The sequence below is a fragment of the Podarcis vaucheri genome (assembly GCF_965113315.1).
Source record: "Podarcis vaucheri genome assembly, chromosome: 18".
NCBI lineage: Eukaryota > Metazoa > Chordata > Lepidosauria > Squamata > Lacertidae > Podarcis > Podarcis vaucheri.
In genome coordinates this window covers 1,368,155-1,389,364 of record NC_138756.1, presented here as the reverse complement: position 1 = coordinate 1,389,364, position 21,210 = coordinate 1,368,155, and the positions used below count along the sequence as shown (strand labels likewise).

Below are 21,210 nucleotides of genomic sequence, written 5' to 3'. Positions count from 1 at the left end.
CCAGAAGGCCCTCGGCGCTGGACCTCAGTGTCCGGGCAGAACGATGGGGGTGGAGACGCTCCTTCAGGTATACTGGGCCGAAGCCGTTTAGGGCTTTAAAGGTCAACACCAACACTTTGAATTGTGCTCGGAAACGTACTGGGAGCCAATGTAGGTCTTTCAAGACCGGTGTTATGTGGTCTCGGCGGCCGCCCCCAGTCACCAGTCTAGCTGCCGCATTCTGGATTAGTTGTAGTTTCCGAGTCACCTTCAAAGGTAGCCCCACGTAGAGCGCATTGCAGTAGTCCAAGCGGGAGATAACTAGAGCATGCACCACTCTGGCCAGACAGTCAGCGGGCAGGTAGGGTCTCAGCCTGCGTACCAGGTGGAGTTGGTAGACAGCTGCCCTGGATACAGAATTGACCTGTGCCTCCATGGACAGCTGTGAGTCCAAAATGACTCCCAGGCTACGCACCTGGTCCTTCAGGGGCACAGTTACCCCATTCAGGACCAGGGAGTCCTCCACACCAGCCCGCCCCCTGTCCCCCAAAAACAGTACTTCTGTCTTGTCAGGATTCAACTTCAATCCATTAAAGCATTGGGGAGAGAATTGCGCCCTGCGGCACTCCACACACCAAGGAATGGCGCGACGACATTTCCCTCCCTAGTGCCACCCTCTGTCCCCAACCAGAGATAAAAGAGCACAGCCAGTTACAGGCTATGCCCTGTATCCCCACGTCTGCGAGGCGGTGGTCCAGGAGATCATGATCAACCATGTCAAAGGCTGCTGACAAATCTAAAAGGATCACCAGTCCTGACCCGCCTCAATCCAGTTGTCTACGGAGATCATCTGTTAGGGCAACCAGAGCCGTCTCCGTCCCAAAACCAGGATGGAAACCGGACTGAAATGGATCTAAAGCCGATGTTTCCTCCAGAAACCTACCAAGCTGTTCAGCAACCGCTCTCTCAATTACCTTACCCAGATATGGAAGATGCGATGTATGGTTGATTTTCTATGAATTTATAACAGAAGCGCCGTGTATGTCGTGTGTGTGTGTGTGGAGTTTATACAAACTGAATGATTGCGGGGGGGGGGGGGTTCCTGCGACATCCCGGAGATGTCCTGCAAGGCAGTGGGTGCTGGTGCAAGGAGATTAGATAGATAGATAGATAGATAGATAGATAGATAGATAGATATAGATAGATAGATAGATAGATAGATAGATAGATAGATAGATAGATAGATAGATATGAAGAATTATGGGATGCCAAGATCCAAGTTTGGGCCGTGTACTCTTAATCATTGGACCCATCCACTCTTCGTCCTGTCCACTCTCTCTGCTGGAGCCTGTCTTCACACGCAGGGGAAGCCCCTAACTCACCAAGAGTTGGAGACCCAGTGGTTGCCCTCACTTGGTTTAGCTGCCCAGTTCCCATGCTGACAGCACTTAGGAGCCACAGGTGAGAGCAGAGTGCAGGGTGGGGACCAAAGGTGGACAGAATGCCAATAGAGATACTGCCCCTCCCTCCCCTAACACCCTATACAGCTTATTGGAGCTGGTGGGGCTGAAATCAGGGAGCGCAAACAGTAGGGGGCAGCATATTCAATATGCTCATTCTACTTTTGCCTCCTTACTCCACCTGGCTGACTTCTCGAAGGGACCATGCAAGAGCTACAAGCATAGTTAGGAAACAAATGCTCAGGCTGTTATGGTCTCTGTCATCCGATTTGTCCACAGGTTAAGAACCTTTGGCCCTCCAGACATTCTTCTACTCCATCTCCTTTCAGCCCCGGCAAGGGATGGGCAGACCTGCCAACTAAGTTCTCTCAGTTCCTCATTTTCCAGGTCTCCTTATCTGCCCCTGCCAGGACCAAAGCACACAAACCATCTCACTATCTGATTGCTGTTCTAGTGGGGGGATCTGTCACGTGGCCTGCTGAGATTCACCTCTCAAGATCTCAAGTCTAGACTGTGGCTTCCTGCGGGAGGCAGAGTCCAGTGGGTGGTGGCAAAAGAAAGCTATGGGGTCAAGAGGTGGGAGAGCTAAATGTCAGGCACCTCCCTCCTTGGCAAGTATCAGGATGTGGAGACTCCGCCAGCCTCTTCTGCTGCCCCTGTCTTCTCCTGTCCTTCTCCTTGGCCCAACCAGGTGAGTCCCTCTCCAAAGTGGTGCGTCTGGCACCTTCATTATACAACTTGTGGAGAAGGCTGAAGACGTACCTTTACTCTGGTGGTTTGTGACACTTGAGGTGCATACTTCTAGGACCCACCTTATATCTTTGATTGTAGATTGTTTTAAGCTATTTATAATACTGTGTTTTGTTTTTAAATCATTTTTATTGATTTTCCAATAAAAAAATCCAGTTAATATATCCAATCATAATACTCCAATTAAAATAAAAAACTAAAATAAAAAAGACCAAATTATAGTCCAAATTATATTTATTAACTTTTTGGAGCTCCTCACAGTCTGGATCTCTGAAGCAAATCTCCACACCTATTCCTGCTTCTCCTCGTTGTTTCCATATTTTCCACATCTCAATTTTGACGCTTTATGATTCCCATCCCTGAGTCCACGATTCTCAATCATGTCAAACATCATATACTTTCATCCGCTGAATACAGCTTTGTTAGTATATATTTTCCCAACTGTCTTTTTATCAGCGCAGCTTCCCGTTCCAATCCGGGATGTTGTCCAAGTCTGATCTGAAGTTTTAATGGCGCAGCTACTCCCAATCATTAATTGTCCAAACCTTCTTTTTGAGCTTTATTGAACCAGTACCTTCCAAGTTAAATTGTTAAGCAGACCTTGTCTTTTAATGTTGTAACTTTCCCTGGGTGAAGGGCGGGCTGGTTGGCATCCATCTGTCTCAGGAAACAATGGAGGTGTGCGCCTTTGGGGGTGAGGTCAAGCTGTTGGAAGGTTGCAGCTCTTGCTATGGCTGTAGAGACCCACGCAGGAGAGACATGTTTTGTTGCAGCAGGGGCAGAGGAAGGCGTCCACTTGTGCAGATGCACCAGGGCATTTCTTCCTGCTGCTCTCCTCCCAGCCGCCATTCCTCCTCTGCTCACTGCTGTGGATGCACGACCTGTCTTGTCTCCAGGCGTCTGCAAGAGATTCCCACAGAGATGTTGCCAGCAGACATCTTTGTAGCACAGAGTTGGTCTGTCAATAACCATAAATTGTTGTTGCTACTACTGATGATGATGGCGACACTGGATAATTCCTTCTGTTTCCTATGTTCAGGTGTGGGTGGATGTTCATTTGCTAATGTTGCCAAAATGGTGCCACCCATGAACCAGAGGCAGGAAGCAGCTGTGGGAACCGAGGTGAGCTGCCATTGACTGGTAACAAATGCAATCCAGAGTCATTCCCTTTGTCTCCAGTGAATCCACTCAATTCAGTGGCTAACCAGGATTCCCATTCATTTCCCTTTCGGTCTTCCTTGATTTATTCCAAGCCACTGGATTTCCAAAAGAACGGAGTAGATTAATTCATGGGGATCTATCAATGGTTCCTTTAGGAAGGAGAAATGGAGCCTCCACCTTCAGAACCAGAATATCTGATGAAAGCCAGATTTGGAGGTGGGGGTGGTGAACAACAGAGGAAGACTGTAGCCCTGCAGGTAACATGGTGGCGGGCTATGGCCCCTTGTGGCCCCTTGGAGCTATGGCCCCTTGGAGGCACATAACATCATCATTCAAGAAACCCCTTTAGCAAGTGTTTGGCATTTAGGCTAACTATCCGCACGCAGAATATGATATCCTCACCCACTCAAATGTTAACGGTCTTTTCAAGGTAGCTCACTCCAAGCAATCTGTCCCTCTATCAATACCCCAAGGTCAGTGATCCTGAAGGCTGACCTCCCCTAGTTATTGAATCCCACCCTTCTGAAGGATCATTCCCTCATCCAGCAAAATGGATGTGAGCCTATTCCAGTCACTTATACTTGGCCTGTCCAATCCCCGGGTGCGGATGCTGAATGCTGCTACCCACTTCTGTGCTTTAGGGGGGCTCAAAGAGCTTTAAAAACCCTGTAGGAAGCTGAAGAGGCAACAGGGTTTAGTGAGCAGGGAGAGGCTGGGGCAGAGAGAAGTTCAGAATCAGAGGCAGAAGAGGAATCTGGAATGGAGGGAGGCCAAGAGGCAGAGATGAGTCTGGCTGGTGAAGAGTCACGGGTGTGTCCCCCTCCTGCTACAACAAACTCCCCTCTCCCCCCCCTCCGAATCAGGAGAGGCATGAAAAGAGCGGAAGAGAAGTTAGCTTCACGCTATCACAGTCTCAGATTGCTTGGGAAAAGCCCTGGAGAGGAGGGAACTTAGACTGCTGTGGGAAGACAGGGAACTTCAATCTCTGCAACTGCTTCACGGGGCAAGGCACGCTGGGATGAGTTGCTGTGCTCATCAAGCCTGACATTCCTGTGTTGATCCTGTTTTTGCTAATAAAGGGTTAATTCCAACTTGCTCAGTGTGATTTATTGCTGGCTTGCTCCTGTCAATCCAGCAGGCTCTTGTGTTGCCTCAGGCCAGTGGCACATCTAGGCTTGATGCAACCTAAGAAGAGGCTGCTGGAGAAGTCAGAGAGCAGAGCAGCAGGGGGCACCAGAGCCCAGAGAGAGGCAGAGAAAGATGGGTCTTCCTTTGCCCAGCTGAGTTCTAGGACAGTTACAGAGGAGGAGGAAGAGGAGGAAGCCAGAGGGGATTTTGCAATGCAGTTCTCTAGCCGTGTAATGTGTCCCCAGATGTACACACCAGAGTATAAAATGCATGCACTTATGAAAGTGACATACAAAAGTGCCTTATAGATGAGGAAATTGCTCGGAGGGGACAGGACATCAGGCAAAACGTCATACAAAAATGTGTGTTTTAGGAGAAAGTTGCACTAAAATGAGGACCATTTGTTTTAAAAAATCAGAAGCTGACATGGAAATGTGAAGAACTGAATTTAGCATTGCAGACAGCAGGGAATGAGAAAGTGAGAGAAATTGAAACTGACCGTTTTGCCCCTGCCTAACGACTCCCCACCCTGGAAAACCGCCATTTGCTCTTACTCAAAGCAGACACTTTCGTTTCTTTATCACATTGATTTATTCTTTCCTGCCTCCTTTCCAGCTGGAGGCCTGTTCAAAGCAGCTAACCAAGTTTTAAAACAGTGAGCGTTGAGTCCAGCTAAGTTCCAGGAACACAGGAAGTTGCCTTTATCTCATCATTTACTCCCATTCACATAAGCTCTTACTAAATAGGTTTGTGTTTAAAGCAGGCCCCTTTCATCCAGAACCATGAGGACTGGAATCCTTATTTTTAAGAAGAAGGCTAGACCTCAGTGGCGGAGCATCTGCTAGGGTTAATTGTAAACCTGAACGCCTATATCAGTGACAATAATGCAGCAAAACCCATTACATTAGGCAAAATTGTGGAGTGATATTTCTGTTTTAAAAGTAAAACAATTTAGGTAAATTTAATTAAATAGACATTTGATGTTTCTGTGAATACTGATGGTTGTTTCTTGGGTAAATAAGGGGAAACAAGAAAACATTTGTCCCCACCCCCGCCCCCCAAAATATGGAGAACTGACTTGAAATAGGAAGAAATGAGAAACTGACACTGCCAGGTTCACCTATGCCTGCTCTCGAGTAGACATGCCTAGGATTGTGCTGCGAGGTGTCCAAGGTTTTGGGAATGCTGGGTCGGTGGGATGAGCAAAGGGGAGGCAGGGCATCAGAAGGATGACAGAAGTTTGCAATGAAGTTTGTTTATTTCAGGAAACAATACAGCAACAGTAAGCACTAGCAGTACAGAAGAAGGCAGAGGTTTCTCTGGGGAAAGCCGGGATCGATCCACAGGAGGAGGAGTTGCCTGTGCATCTGACTTCACAATGACCAAGTGCGTCTCTCGTATCTGGCTCTCTCTAGCAGGGACAGGAAGAATCCAGCCGGGAACAAGGAGCTGCTGGCTGCTTTTCTCCTTGCTGGCCTCACCCTTCCTTCATTGTCTCTTTGATCCAAGGGAGATAGGCGGCGACACGCGTGTAAATTGATGGCGGGATTTGGAAGCCATAGGAGACGATTCCATGGGCCACTCCATTGCAGACCAGGGCACTCCCGGAATCCCCCTGAGCAGGAATGGTGGGGTTGGAGAGGGGAGAGAGAAACTTATTTCACATTATTATTCACCATTGCATTTCTATCCCGCCTTTCCCCCAAGGAGTTCCAGGCAGCTGACGCAACACTTCCCTCACAACGACCCTGCGAGGTAGGGCTGGGCTGAGAGATGGAGTGACTGTCCCAAAGTCACCCAGTGAGTTTCATGGGCTGCTGCCAGCAACTCCTGGCTGGTTGCTCAGGAAAGTACAAAGACAAGCGAGTGTTTCTTACCAACCGCTTTTTATCCAGTATTTACAGCGAGGGCTACAGAACCCAGCCTCTTGGATAATGGCGTTGTCCTGAGTGAATCTCCACCCCCCCCCTCTCCCACGTCCTCATTCGTCTCTCCCATGGGTGCTGCTAAGGCCCCTCTGTCTTTGAGCTCTTTGTTCTCCTACTTTCAAGGCTTGCCGGGTTCTGGGAGAGGGGGGGGTCTGGAATGTTTTCTAAAGACACGGTGTCCATCAGCTGTCGCCCCCCTGGTGCTTCCTCCTCCTCCTCCTCCTCTCCCATTATTTCTCAACTTTCCCCCTCATCCGCCTCTGAGCTGTGACCCCTGATGTGAATCTGAACAGTCTTCTTCTTCCTCTTCCTGGAAGGGTCAAGCTGGGCAGGGGGTCTCCACCATTCCTCCTCTGCCCACTCCTGGACAGCAAGTGGGGATTTGAGCTGTGGTCTCTTGGGTCCCAGTCTGAACTGAAATCTCCAGGTGTGCCTGCCTATCCCACTCAGGTGAGGGCTTGAACATCTGGGTGGATGAGAGCACTGGTAGATGATAGATAGATAGATAGATAGCTTGCAAGCTTCATCCCGGCAGAAGCGCCTACAAATTAGTGGTGGCCAAACTTGGTCCCCCAGCTGTTTTTGGACTACAACTCCCATCATCCCTAGCTCACAGGACCAGTGGTCACGGATGATGGGAAATGTAGTCCCCAAACAGCTGGAGGGCCAATTTTGGCCACCACTGGCATAGACTCTTGGGAGGGCATGGTCTCCCCCATTCCCTCTCCCCCTCTCCCAATTAACCTCCATCAATGCCAGTAGCCCCACCACAAGCACAATCCTGCCTCCCCCTGCAGAAAAGGAAGTTTGATGGGGTGGATTCAAACAGTTGTGGATTGAGCAGTAATGGGCGGGGGGGGGAGCTGCAGAAATATAGATCTGCTTCTGTAGGACTGAAACCACTCACATTTTAGAGCTCAGTGAATGCACAATTAAAGCACAGGCTTCTTCCAGTGAACCCTGGGACCTGTTGTGCACCCTTCTCAGACCTCTGATTTCCAACCCCCTCCACAAACTACAGTTCCCAGGTTTCTGTGGGGGACGTAAAACGTTGGCGTAAAAGTCTTCTGAAAGATCACAGAAGGATGCAAAGTGGAGCCATTTTTAGAGTTGGGGCATTTTTTGTGTGAATTGCAAGAAGCAGAAAAACCACTAACATGGATTCACCCTTGCTCTTCGCCTTGCCCACAACAGGCAATTGCACTCTGTTTCCATTTAAATCACCACAGGGATCGCCCAAGTGGCACCCATGGGTGCAATAGTACTCTTCCGGTCCTCCCGGGGTCTCTGGGTTCTCTCCCCACCCCTTAGTGCTGGTGACTGCCTTTTCCTCCCTTGAAAAGTATACAGAGCTGAAAGGGGTCAAGGGGGGGCTCCTTCCCCACTTCCTCTTTCAACTCTATGGACTTTGCAAGGCTCAGAGGAATTCCACCGGAAGGGACCAACAGCCCTCACTCAAAGATCCAAAGGAGCCCATGGGCCTAAAAAAAAGATGTTGGCAGCCCCAAAACTTTTAGTAAACATTTCTAAAAATTGCATCTCTGCATATGAATTAGCATGTGCAATTTTGTAAAATGCAAGGGCTTTTGTTCTGCAAAGCTGTCTCCTTGTTTTTCACAATGACATGTGGGCACCCTGCTTACGTTGCTGACGTCGCAGAGCTTGGCCCGGCTGCCGGCGCACACCATCTTGTCGGTGAGTTCCGGAATGAACTGGAGGCACTTCCGGCGGCCAAGGGCGGTGACATTGGTCTCAAAAAGTTTGGAGCTGGCTTCGTATCTCGCATCAATGCGGCCCCATCCAGCTACAAAACATTCTGTGTCTTTGAGGAGGTCGTTTTCGTTTTCCGGTAATGGGATGACTTGGACGTACTTGTTGATCTTGGCTTCACGGTCGAGCTTCAGGGGAGGAAGGAGGAGAAGAGGATGGTCTGAAATCGGCGTGCTTCCAGAGAGTCATGAGACATCACAGAGAGGGCACTGATAGCTCAGGGTGGGGGAGAAACTTTATCCACTTAATGTTTAACGTTAATTTAATCTGTGCTTTTGGAAATAATGGGTGGTATCTAGCTAAGTTCTAGATTGATAGATTTAAGTAAGTCATGTCCTTTAATTTTAATCTGCCCAATCCAAGTCTAAAATTGGATACAACCCAAGTCATTCATCAAAACATGGCCTTCCTTTGAAATTCATGCTTCTCTGAATTTTGCAGTGCAAATTTCCACAGCCAAGTAATGTGCACGTAGAGTGGAAATATGTATATACCAGGGTAAAGTATATATACAAGTGCATATAATCGTGAAAAACAAGCCTTATGAGGAATGGTTGAGGGAGTTGGGTATGTTTAGCTTGGAGAAAAGAAGACTGAGAGGAGATATGACAGCCAGCTTCAAAGAGCTGAAGGACTGTCACACGAAAAACGGAGCCAGCTTGTTTTCTGCTGCTCCAGAGGGCAGAACCCGAACCGATAGAGTCAAATGACAAGAAAGAAGAAGAGTTTGGATCTGATATCCCGCTTTATCACTACCCGAAGGAGTCTCAAAGCGGCTAACATTCTCCTTTCCCTTCCTCCCCCACAACAAACACTCTGTGGGGTGAGCGAGGCTGAGAGACTTCAGAGAATGTGACTAGGTAAGAGTTGCATGGCGAGTTCCCAGCCCCCCCCCCAGTGAAATAATGACAAGTGGCACAATTATTGGTTACAGGTGACGAACAGTATTGGCTTAGGAATTGGTCCTAAACGACTATATATGTCTTCAGCCCGTCTACTTGAAGTCCGGGAAGGGTTAACCACCAGTCGGGGGAGTCCTGCTGATGCACATCAACTAGGAACTGCCCCGGGGTCATCGATAGGGGGCGTGCCTTAGGCCCTCACCTCCCTAGGCTTTCGACAGGCCACGCCCCCCGAAACCTTTACCAGACTACCCTTCAATATGTGGGGCAGGCGATGGTGCTACCTCCCGTCTTCCTTCTACAGAGCAATACCAATGCCTAACCGCCAATACCAAGAAAGTTGTGACGGTTTGCTACGATTTGCTAGGCAAAAACCAAGTGGTTGGTGCCAATTTGCCAAGTGCAAAAATTCCTACCAGGCCGCTCAACGGCGACCAACTGAGGTCCATAGCAAGGCCAAGGAATGAAAACCTTATAGGGTGTGAGGGTGGGAAACAGGAACAGCTGGCAGGCGGGGAAAGAGAGAGATCCCCGGCCGCGTCCTGCCTTAAGTAGGGCAGGCCACGCCCCCAGAGCCAGCCAATTGGGGATGACGCGGCTGGAAATTCCCCCAATCGCTCCAGCCGCCGCGCACGTGGTGGGGCCGTGAAGCCCACAACTCCACCTCCTTTTAGGGCGGAAGGGGCTCTGTTCAACAAGGGAACCTGGGAAAGTGTTGGACTCTCCTTCACGGGGGGGGGGGGGAGAGCTTAAACATAGTTTGGATAGCAGAGACTCTTTAGCTATGACTCTTGCTTTGCAGGGGGCTGAACTGGGTGACTTTTGGGGTGAGGCCTCCCAGCTCTACAAGTCTATGATCCAATGAAAACAGCAAAACAAGAATGCCTTCTATTAGGGGGAAATTGGGTTAGGGAAATGTGCATATTAAGCAAATTTAAAAATGTCAGGAGGAATTAGGAAAATAAGATATGTGGAGGAATTAAGAGGGACAGATTGCCCCCCTTCCGGCAACATGCCTTTGTTGTGATTTTGGAGGTTTTTGTTTGTTTTCACTGATCAGATAAAATGGGGGGTGGGGTGGAATTTTGATGGAAATGTCCTCCGATAGACACTTTACCTGAGTATATGTCTTTCTGTGGACGTAACTTGACTGGAGAAATATATTGCCGGTTTCAGAGATGTGCTGATTTTGAAAAGGTGGCTGTGTTTGCGCTTATGTATTATTCCAAAATTGCCAATAGGTATGTGTGCCTGTACATGGACCTTCGGCTTACGTTACCCTCAGGTAATGTAAACTTCAGGTTGTGAAAGCGGCAAACCTGGAAGTGCTTCGCCCCACGCGCATGCGCAAAAGTGGTCTCTCCGGTTGTGAAAACTTCGGGATACGGCCGGACCTCTGGAACGGATCCCGTTCGCAACCAGAGGTACCACTGTAAATACAAAATTTATTGAATTTATTCCCCACCCCTTGCAAGTTGTGGGCCAGTGGCGTAGCGTGGGGGGTGCTAGGGGTGCCGGCCACACCGGGCGCAACATCTGGGGGGGGGCGCGCTCGCTGCCTCCGGAGTCGCCGAAGAGCCTCGGGCGCAGGCTGTAGCCGAGCCCCATGTCTCGTGGAACCGACGAGCTGCGCGCGCGCCAGGGCTGAAGGCGTCCGGCAGGCAGCGGCTCTCAGCCCCGCGCGTCAGGGCCGCGGAGGACGCGCCAGGCAGCCCCTCCTCACAGCCCCGCCTCCGCTGCTGCTGCTGCAGCTGCTGGGCCATGTTGTATTTTCCTCGCCTCTCTGCCCCCCTCCTCCTCCGGGCAAGCGGTGTGGTTTGGGCGGCAGCGCCAGCGGCAACTCGCCTCAGATCGGCAGGTTAGGGGTTAGGGGGGGGCGCAAATTACTTGCCTTGCCCCGGGTGCTGACAACTCACGCTACGCCGCTGTTGTGGGCTGCATAGAACATCAACCTACTACCTATTTGACTTGACTTGTCATCTTACTTTTGTATATGTGGATACAGAATGCTATTTGCAACCTGAAATTTGACAGTTCCATAAATAATGACATAGGCATTTCGGGCGAAAGCACCAGTTGACAATCTTTCTCCATACCTTTAACAGAAGGATGTCGTTGAAGGGGGTTCCAGCAACCACCATATAATCTGGATGCTGATGGTAACTTTTGACTCCAAACACCTGCTGGGTGCTTTCGACGGCCTTCAGGTCGTGAGCCCCCAGAATGACGGAGATATCTCTTTGAACAAGAAGAGAATCAACAGAAAGCCACAGCCGATTACCCCCCCCCCCGGCTTCCATATGTAATCACATTCACTTTAGCATTTCTCCATCACCCTATTTACCTTCTTTTTATGCTTAGAGAAATTAACTTTAGTATTTGTAAACCGGTATCAAAAATCAACATTACAAAATATTTTAAATCAAAGCTGCAAACATTTTCAAATCTTTACAATGTTCTTTCATGTACTGTATACCGTACATACAACGGTGTTTCAGTGCTGTCAGAGCTGCTTGAAGATCCTAGCTCACAGAGGATCACGCTAGCCAGCGATCATTTAGTAAAAGTCTTTATTGAATTACAGTTTCCATTCTCACGCTGCTGCGCGCAACTCTACGTCTAGTAGCTAGATCGACGAAGCTCCGTCTGAGTCTCCGCCCCGTGCGCACCAACTTAATATCCTAGCCCTGCTCCACCTTTTCCGCCTGACTGTCCTCCTCTGGGTCCCTCTACCCCCCGGGGCTTCTTCCTTCCGGGATTCTTCTGACGCTGACCCGGACCCTCCTGCCTCCTTGCGCCGGGCTTTAGGACCTGGCTCCCTTTCCGGGCTGCTTACTGCGCCGCCTTCCTCTGCATTTGAACTTGGCGCGCGCGCCCAACCTTCCACTTTCCTCTTAACCGTTTCTTCGCTCCCCGATGGAGGTGTGGCCACTCCTGACTCATGCCCTCCCTCCTGTGGTGAGCTGCCAGCGCTTGCCCCCTGGCTCCCTTCCTCTTCCCTGCTCTCTGGCGGTGACGCTGGTCCCGATTTCCAACTGCTCTCCTCTGAGTCCCCTCTGGCTCTATCTTCCTGGGGTGCCCCCCTAGACTCCCCCCTTGCCCTGGCCACTGGTGCTCCTTTCTGTGAATCCTCTGATTCACTGGAAAGACTCGGAGATCTCGGGTCGTCGTCATCACTCATCTTTTCTTCTGCCTCCTCCCCTTCGCTCTCTGTTTCCTCCCTTGCCCTTGCCTCTGCTCCTAAACCCCTGACAAGTGCGCTGCTCTGGTTCGCCAGAAGCGGCTTAGTCACATGACCTGGAAGCTGTCTGTGGACAAACGCCGGCTCCCTCAGCCTATAGAGCGAGATGAGCGCACAACCCCAGAGTCAGTCACGACTGGACCTAATGGTCAGGGGTACCTTTACCTTTACCTTTATACAGTACATACAGTACATTTTTAATTATTTCTATGCAATTTTACACACGTTCTACTTACCCAGTCTAAAAACCTTTTCAATTCCAAAGTCAACTTTTTAGCCCCCCCCCCCCATTTTTGGAAGCTGAAAGTCTAAAAATTCAAACCCACTCTGTGTTACCCCAACTCACCCATTGCAGTGGGCTGCAGTCAGGACCCACTGAGGGGCCACGAGGAATCCCCCGCACATGAAACCTCCGCCTCCTTTCAGAGCTGCCACATACGTCCTTGTATGTGGCTTCGATTCACCACCCCCAACGATCTTGCTGCGGAGGCTGCCTGGAAGAGAGAGGCCAGAGTCACCGATTCCACCACACCGTGAAATGGCGTCAATATTGGAGCCGTCAAGGTAGGACTTGGGAGAGAAGGAGGCTTGTGAAGTGGGCTTGTCGCCTTGTCTATCCAGCATATCTTTTAAGAATCTTAGCCATCCCAATTGGTGACCCTCACCATCTCTAGTGGGAGGGAGTTCCATAGTTTTAACTATGTGCTGAGTGAAGAAGCACTTTCTTTTATCTGCCCTGAATTCCCCAGCATTTGCCTTTATTGGATGTCCACAATCTCTAGAGTTACGAGACACCGGGGGCGGGACCTTTCTCTATTGTTGTTCTGCTTGCATGTGCCATTTTAAACACCTCCATCCAGTCACTTGCCTTTTGTGTAGACTAAGAAGTCCAAAATGCTGCAACCTTTCCTCATAGGGCAGTTGCTTCAACCCAGTGATCATAGAATCGCAGAATCCTAGAGTGGGCAGTGACCCCAGGGCAATGCAGGAAACTCTACGGAGGCATCCCTGACAGAGCATCCTCTGCTAAAAACCTCCCGTGGGGGAGAGCCCTCCGCCTTCCGAGGGAGACGGCTCTGGCCATCAGATTGGATGAAGTCGCTACTCACCGCCAGTGTCCAAGTGGGCAGACAAAAGGGCAAAGAGGAGGAAGCAGAATCTCCCCGGCTGCTCCATCGTTCTGCCTCTGAAGTTGAAGGAAGGGACCGGACTGGCTCTCTTCATGTGACATCATGTTTTATAGACTGGCTACCGGCAGCTGGAAACGGTTTTGCATGACCACCTAATCTTCCTCTTCCTTTATCTGTGATCTGGATCCGACAGTCGTTGGTACGAGTGGCTTACTTCTTGGAAGGGAAGCGCTGAGCAAGATAATAGAGCTGGGCTGGGGTCGCGTGTGGCCCTTGTGACTCTCCCCTGACTCTGCCTAACACCCTCCGTCAGTCTTTTGGCTAAACATGGGCCCTTGCTTGCCCGGGTGGAGCATGAAGCGGGTGAAACTTTTTTCAAAGAGGGCCAGATTGGATGAAGTGAACATGCGTGAGGGCCGACCAAAGAGCTTTTTTTAGGATTGAAGTGTTTGGGCTTTTATTGGGATTTTCCCCCAAAGTTGTCCCCTGGTCTAGGAACTACCCTACTGAGCAAAAGTAGAATTTGCATTTGTTGCTCCGCCCACTTTTGCCTCAGGCCCCGCCCACCACTGGGACGTGGCCCTGGAAGGCTGCCAGGACATTGGCAGGGAAACCGAAATGCTTGTTTACAAAGCTATTGTACTACCAACCTGACTGTACGCTTGTGAAACATGGAGCACTTATAAACACCATCTCCAACTCTTTGAAAGATTCAATAAACAGTGTTTCCGAAAAATTGTACACATCACTTGGGAAGACAGGCGAACTAATATCAGTGTACTGGTAGAAGCAAAGATCACCAGTGTTGAAGCAATGATTCTTCAACATCAACTTCGTTGGACTGGTCATGTGGTTCAGATGCCTGACTATTGTCTTCCAAAGCAACTACACTATTCTGAATGCTGGTGGTCAACAAAAGAGGTTAAAAGACTCTCTCAAGGCAAAGCTAAAAAAATGTAGTATCGACACCAACAATTGGGAAACACTTGCCTTCGAGCGCTCTAATTGGAGAACAGCCTTTTCCAAAGGTGTCATGGGCTTTGAAGACACTCGAACTCAGGACGCAAGGGAGAAACATGCTTAGAGGAAGACACGCTTGGCAAACCCTCAACGGGATCAACTCCCACCCGGAAACCAATGTCCCCACTGTGGAAGGATGTGTGGATCCAGAATTGGCCTCCATAGTCACTTACGGACTCATTGTTAAAACCGTGTTTATGGAAGACAATCTTACTCGGTTACGAGAGATCGCCTAGGAAGAGGCCTTGTTCTGAGTCACAGCACTAGCCCACCGAGCCTTGCTGATCTTGACTGACAGGGGACCTTCCCAGTCCCAACTGGAGATGCCACTGGATGTTGAACCTAGGATGTTCTGCATGCAGTTGCTTCTAGAGCTCTGGGCACCTGTGCGCACCAGTCTAGTGTCTAGGCACCTATTCCCTTGTCTGCGCTCCAGGAGCAGCTGCAGCCACAGCGGACCACTCTCCCTCCCCCAGAGACGGAGACTGTGCCTGCACGGAAACCGCCTCTGCTCTCCCCTCTTCAGTCCCCTCCTGGTTCAGGGAGGCAGTGGTACAGGAGAGGGTTGAGAAGCCCCTGGCCCTTCACTCGCCTGACCTGCCTCTTCCTCCTCTTCCTCCAACCTTCCTCCTCTGTTCCACCTTCCAGCTTTGAAGCTTCTGCTGCCTTGCTCCCTGGCAAACCACAGTGCCCCACAAACCACTGCCTGCCTCTCCTGAGCCAGACTCTAGCCCCCCTCCCCCCCTCCCGGGCACACTTGTTGGCATCCTGCCAGTTTGTGACAGTGCTTCACCATTGCGCTTTGGCTAGGGGTGGAAGGATCTGTCCATTTCTGTTCCCTTGGTTTCTCATTTTTCCATGCTGAATAATGTGACTTGCCCAGGAAACCTGCAACCCTCCAGATAGGCTCCAGCTCTGACTCCTGTCACTCTTGAACGTTGGCCACGTTAGCCGGGGCACAAGAATCTCACCGCATCTGGAGGCCCAAAGGTTCCCTTTATCAGCTTGATGGAATCATGGTGGGGCTGTCAGAAAACTGCCATTTCCCGTCCGATAACAGTGAACATCGTGCCCTTGCTTAGATACACTTGCAATATAAATTATTAGGTTTATTATCAACATCTGCAGGCTTTTAGCGGTTTGCAATGAGCAAATAATAAAAAAGCAGTGAAATAGCTCAACACAAGTGGTTCCCCCCAATTCAGCTGAAACTGCAACTTATTCTGGCTTCTCCAGTCTCACTGTTATTCAGGCCCTTCATGGCAAGTGTCTTCAGTACTTAGTAGAGCAGCCTTTTGCTGCTATGACCTGCTGCAAACCTGTTGCTCGGTCCCTGCTCCTGCCAACCTAGCAGTTCAAAAGCACGTCAAGAGTGCAAGTAGATAAACAGGTACTGCTCTGGCAGGTTTACGTGTGCTGCTCTGGTTTTGCCAGAAGCGGCTTGGTTATGCTGGCCACATGACCCGGAAAAACTGTCTGCACACAAACGCCGGCTCCCTCGGCCTGAAAGCGAGATGAGCGCCGCAACCCCAGATTCGTTTGCAACTGGACTTACTGTCAGGGGTCCTTTACCTTTTTACTTCTTACCTACCTAGGAAGTCTGTTGGTCTACCTAGCTCAGTATTGCCTACACTGACTGGCAGCAGCTCAGCAGGGTTTTGGAGAGGGGGTCTTTCTCTCCCATCCCTACCTGGAGATCTTGGCAGGAATTGGACCAGAGGTCTCTTGCAAGCAAAGCAGGGGGCCCTGCCACTGAGCTGTGCTCCTTTCCCTGAAAACAAAGCAAGATTCTAGTCCTCAATATTCTCAAATTAAATAGGAACATGGGGGAACTGCCTCTTGGGTCCATTTGGCTCAGTATTGTCTACTCTCTGGGGTTTGGGGCAGGTAGCTGAGTTGGGAACTTGTCTATCGCCTGCATGCGAAGATGGGCTCTGGCGGATGGAGCGGATGAGACCAAGAGGGGGTCCAGCGGCCAAGCAGGTGGTTTCTGCCCGTGCCGTAGAGGGAAGCGAGCGGCAGGTGGGGCTTGTCCACCTGGGAAGGGAGCCCACCTAGGCCCTAAACCTCTGCCGCCTTGCGGCTACGCTCATTTGTGAGAAGGGCTTCAGGAGTAAACCCCGACCATTAATGAGGGTGTAGGAGAGGTGTAAAGATTTAATAGAACAAAAAACACCCTGGCAGTTATCACCAATTGAAGCTTCGTTACTCAAACCGCTCGGTAAAAAGGGGAAATGGCCAACATATAGAGATTTACTGAGAGATCAAGAAAGAAAATGGAAATTAAAAGATTATGAGGAAATTAAAGACCATTTTCAGAGTTGGTTGCACTACAATTACATGAGATGTATAAGGAAGATAATAAGAAAGGGGTTAGCTATACAATTTCTAGATTTCAAAAGGAAGTTATAGCAGAAGTGAAGCTGCTGAAGAAAGCATATAGTATTCTGCTAGAATGGGAAACAAAAGATGAGGAGGTCAAATCAGTCATGATCAAATGGGCACAAGATATAGGACATATATACAGTTTGAGGACTGGGGAAAGCTGTGGAAGGTAGACCTGAAATTTACAGATTGCTCTCTGTTGAAAGAAAACTATATGGAAATGATGTATAGATGGTATATCACACCAGTACAAATAGCAAAAATGTATAAAACTGGCTCAAACGTATGTTGGAAATGTAAAGAAAAAGAAGGTACTTTGTATCATATGTGGTGGGAATGTAGAGAAGTAAAAAAAAAGGGAAATGATATATAATGAATTGAAAAAAAATGTTTAAAATGACATTTGTAAAAAAAAAAAAAAGGAAGCATTTTTGTTAGGGATTGTAGGACAAGACTTGCCAGGAAAAATAAAGAACTTATTTATGTATGCTACAACAGCAGCAAGAGTTAGCACAAAGATGGAAGAATGAGGAAATCCCAACGAAAGAACAGTGGCAAGAAAAACTGATGAGTTATCCGGAATTGGCCAAGCTGACATATAAACTGTGTGACAAGGACAATCGTGATTTCAAGGAAGAATGGGAACTTTTTACAAATTATTTAAAAAGACAACAAAATGATCTGGACTTCTTGGCAGGTTTTGAATAAACACCCACAAATTTATTAGTTGAATAAATTAGATAAGGCAATGATATGTACAATTTTACAATATGCAGAGAACAATATGTGCAAAGAAACCAGAGAGACGAGCTGAGGGAAGTCTTTGGGGGGTGGAGAGGGAGGGAGGTTGTTAAATTTATTTAATATACATGGAGTAAACCCCGAGGAACAACCCACGCTCACTGCCTTCCGGAAGGGACATCTCCAGGAGAAGTAAAGGCTAAGGGTTAAACCCGACACAAATCCAGAGTGCAGTCCCTAAGGCGGTTGGGTGGAGTTTTGTACTTCAAATGATTGAGCTAATGTGGAAAAGAGAATAAATGACAAGGCACTTGCTAATTGGAAATAAACCTTGGGGGAATCTAATATCAAAATTTCGTTATCCCCTCCTTCTGGCAACTCCTGCTGCAGCCAAGCTGGTGCCAAATGTCTTGCTCTGCTTCCTGGTGTGTGTGTGTGTGTGTGTTTGTGCAGGGACGTGGACTTATAAAAAATATTGGGGGGGCCCGGGAAAGCTCATGAATAATAAATAAGCTCATGAATATGCAAATAAAGTGGTGCCGCCTCCTCGTGAGCAAATAGGGGAGAGCGTGCTGCGCCTATTAATCAGCTCCGAAGGAAATTGGGTGGAGCTTTTGCTCGGGAGGGAGGGCAGGAGGCATGCAGGCAGCCCGACCCTGTGCATTTTGGGCTGGGGGAGGGGCGGCGGTGGCGCTCTGCTGGAGGGGCGCCCGAGATTATTGGGGGGGCAGAGCCCCCCCAAACGAATTTTTGAGGGGGCTCGGGCCCCCTCAAGCCCCATGGAGTCGGCGCCTATGTGTGTGTGTGTGTGTGTGTGTGTCTTGTTGTCTAGGCAGCCCAGGACCCCCAGGCTTGTGGCCCTTGGGTGCTGCTCATGCAGCAAAAACAAGGCAGGAGGTGGCAGTTCAGAGCCTCTTCCAGCCCTGCCTGCAGATGGTGGTGGGTTGAACCTGAAGCCTTCTGAACGCTCTAAACCCTGAGCTAAGGAAATGCGCAGATTGGTTTGGCACCTGAACTCCACCCTGTTTCGTTGTTCCTGTTTTAGGCAAAGGTCTGCAGTCCAGTGACAGACCATCTTTTCATGGAGAAAATCCCAAAGTCAGTCCCTGGCCTCTCCAGGAAGGATCCACCATGTTTGGAGAGCTATGAGCAGCCAATGCAAACAGGACAGAGGCAGAGGGACCAGTGACTTGGCAGAAAGCAGGCCCCTTAGTCAGACCATGAGGACTAGAGTGCTGGGTTTTCATAAAGCGACTCCTTGTGAGTAAAGGGCTCCTGAGGGGCAGGACCTGACACAAGCTGCCTTGGTGGAGGGATGGCAGGTGGCACTTGTGGGGAAAGCTGTGGGTCCTGGCTGCTGAAAGGGGTTCAAATCGAAAGCATCCTTTTCAGCCACTTGGTCTCCATTTGTTGAATATGTTCTGAGGTGAGTCCCAGGGGCCAGGCAGAGAGGGCTTGGGGGCCGCATTGGGGGAGGGAGAGACCCTTGGCTCTCCCCCACTGCTCTCCTGTGTCTCCAGACAGCCCCCCTCCCCTGGAGGTGTGATGATGTCATAAAAAGGCAGGTGAGGAAAGGGCCCATTGGCTCCAGCCCCTCCCTTCTCCATCCTCCTGACTGACAGCTGAGGACCCGAGAGGGGAAGAGGTGCCACCATTTCTCTCTATCTGCTGGGTGACAAATTTGCTGGATGGATCTCGCACTTCCCAGGGTGAGTGGTCTTTCCAAATCCAACGACCAGGGAAGGGCTTTCTGTGTCAGGCCAGTGGCCCATTGAGGCCAGCATCCTGCTCTCACTGTGGCCCAAATGACCCAAACAGGCGGCTCCTGCAAGCAGCACCCAAGGGCAGCAGCAACTCTCCCCTTGTGCCGTTTCCAGCAACTGGCACTCAGAGGCATAGCTGCCCTCCAACTATGGAGGCAAAGGTATAGCAATAATAATAATAATAATAATAATAATAATAATAATAATAATAATATATTATTTGTACCCCGTTCATCTGGCTGGGTTTCCCCAGCCACTCTGGGCGGCTTCCAACAAAGATTTAAAATACATCAAAATGTCACACATTAAAAGCTTCCCTGAACAGGGCTGCCTTCAGATGTCTTCTAAAAGTCTGGTAGTTGTTTATCTCTTTGACATCTGGTGGGAGGGCGTTCCACAGGGAGGGCGCCACCACCGAGAAGGCCCTCTGCCTGGTTCCCTGTAGCTTTGCTTCTCGCAGGGAGGGAACCGCCAGAAGGCCCTTGGCTAATAGCCACCAGTAGCCCTCCCTTCAACAAGTTTGCCCACTTCTCTTTCAAAGCTACCCAAGCTGGTGGCCAGCCCTGCCTCATGCCTCCTGCAGGAGCAAGTTCCCCATGCCAAGTGAAGAAGGACTTAGAATCATAAAGCTGCAGAGCTGGAGGAGACCCCCGATGGTCATCTAGTCCAGGGGTCTGCAACCTTTAAGACAAAAAGAGCCACTTGGACCCGTTTTCGAAGAAAAAAACACCTGGGAGCCGCAAAACCATTGCGACATTTAAAACAAATATATCTCCGGAGCCGCGATCTGACAGCGGGCGGGAAGGTGACGCCGGGACAGTGCGTGACTAACGCACGCACCGCCCCCATGCGACGTCACAGCCAGTACAGCGCCCGCCACAGTGGGGAGTGTCGGGGCGCACAATGCGCCTCCTCCCCTCGCTAGTATCCGTCCCGGAGCCGCGGCAAAAGTGTAAAAGAGCCACATGCGGCTCCGGAGCCGCGGGTTGCAGACCCCTGATCTAGTCCAACCCCATGCGGTGCAGGTCTTTGGGTATGTTGCCCCAGTCACCATGTTCTCCCTTTGTTTCTTTTTCAGCCTAGACATGTGACCTCCCCTGCTGGCTCTTCCACCACCTGCTCCAGCCTCTACCCTACCTTTGAGTTCACCTGGTCCTGTGCCCAGGAGTAGATGTTGGGAGTTACCTATGGCTCACAGACACCCTCCGCAATGCTACTGCCAGCATCCAAGTGTCCCATACCAGCCGCGAGCACCGTATCCCAGCTACCCTCCAGGACCGTACTTGAGATCTTGCCCATCCTGCCCCAGGTGCAATGCGTATGGCTACAGAGGAGGCTACCCACCTGGGCCTGCGTACCCACAGCACAGGGGTGAAGACTGCTTAACCTGCTGCCTGAAAGCTTGTGCTGCCATCTTTTGCTGCTGCTGCGTTATAGACATGGTAACGTACGACTGCGACTGCAACTACGGCTGAGCACCCCAAGACCCTCTCAATGCCTCTGGCATGGATTGCTGCGTAGCCTCTTCTTCTTCCTCTCCGCCTCCTCCACAGCTTCCAAGCACTGTAATAAATGCTGTGCTCTGCGCAGGCAACAGGGACGCAAGTCTGCCGCAGAGATGGCACCATGGTTTCTTTCTTTGTTTTGTTTAAAGCATTTGCCACCAAAGCTCCCAGCATTTTAAAAAGAATGGTGTGGATCGTGTCCTGCTAAATCCTCTGGGTCTGGAAGCAGCTGTCAGGGCTGGAGTCAGACGCAGGCCAGCACGGAAAGCATCAGGCTTTGTTGTCGGTGAAGTTAACTCTTTATTCAAGGAAACAGCATACAACTCAGCAACACTCCCCAGCAATCC

General features: G+C 50.0%; 1 protein-coding gene and 1 long non-coding RNA gene across 3 annotated transcripts; one reads left to right on the top strand and one right to left on the bottom strand.

The window, feature by feature from the left end:
* Window positions 1-5,717: 5,717 nt before the first annotated feature.
* LOC309523217 (mast cell protease 2-like) lies at window positions 5,718-14,479 on the bottom strand. The gene is made up of 5 exons (XM_082207019.1): window positions 13,429-14,479; window positions 12,666-12,813; window positions 11,175-11,316; window positions 8,050-8,304; window positions 5,718-6,093 (listed from the first exon to the last, which is right to left on the bottom strand). Exons 1-5 carry the CDS (start codon window positions 13,541-13,543, stop codon window positions 5,956-5,958), a joined length of 798 nt encoding a protein of 265 aa, XP_082063145.1. The 5' UTR covers window positions 13,544-14,479; the 3' UTR covers window positions 5,718-5,955.
* Window positions 14,480-18,161: 3,682 nt separating this feature from the next.
* On the top strand, window positions 18,162-20,982 carry LOC309523223. Of its 2 annotated transcripts, XR_014215283.1 has the most exons (3): window positions 18,520-18,534; window positions 18,641-19,304; window positions 20,437-20,982. It is a non-coding gene; the product is annotated as an uncharacterized lncRNA (long non-coding RNA). The 2 variants fall into 2 exon arrangements; XR_014215282.1 differs by having other exon boundaries at window positions 18,162-19,304.
* Window positions 20,983-21,210: the final 228 nt, after the last annotated feature.

What these genes read in the sequence shown, in the direction of transcription:
- LOC309523217 (XM_082207019.1), bottom strand. Translation starts at nt 13,543, where the DNA reads ATGAAGAGAGCCAGTCCGGTCCCTTCCTTCAACTTCAGAGGCAGAACG. An exon ending in ACTGCAGCCCACTGCAATGG is followed by an intron (nt 11,317 to 12,665) that starts GTGAGTTGGGGT and finishes TCTTGTTCAAAG; the next exon opens with AGATATCTCCGTCATTCTGG. An exon ending in ACGACATCCTTCTGTTAAAG is followed by an intron (nt 8,305 to 11,174) that starts GTATGGAGAAAG and finishes CCTCCCCTGAAG; the next exon opens with CTCGACCGTGAAGCCAAGAT.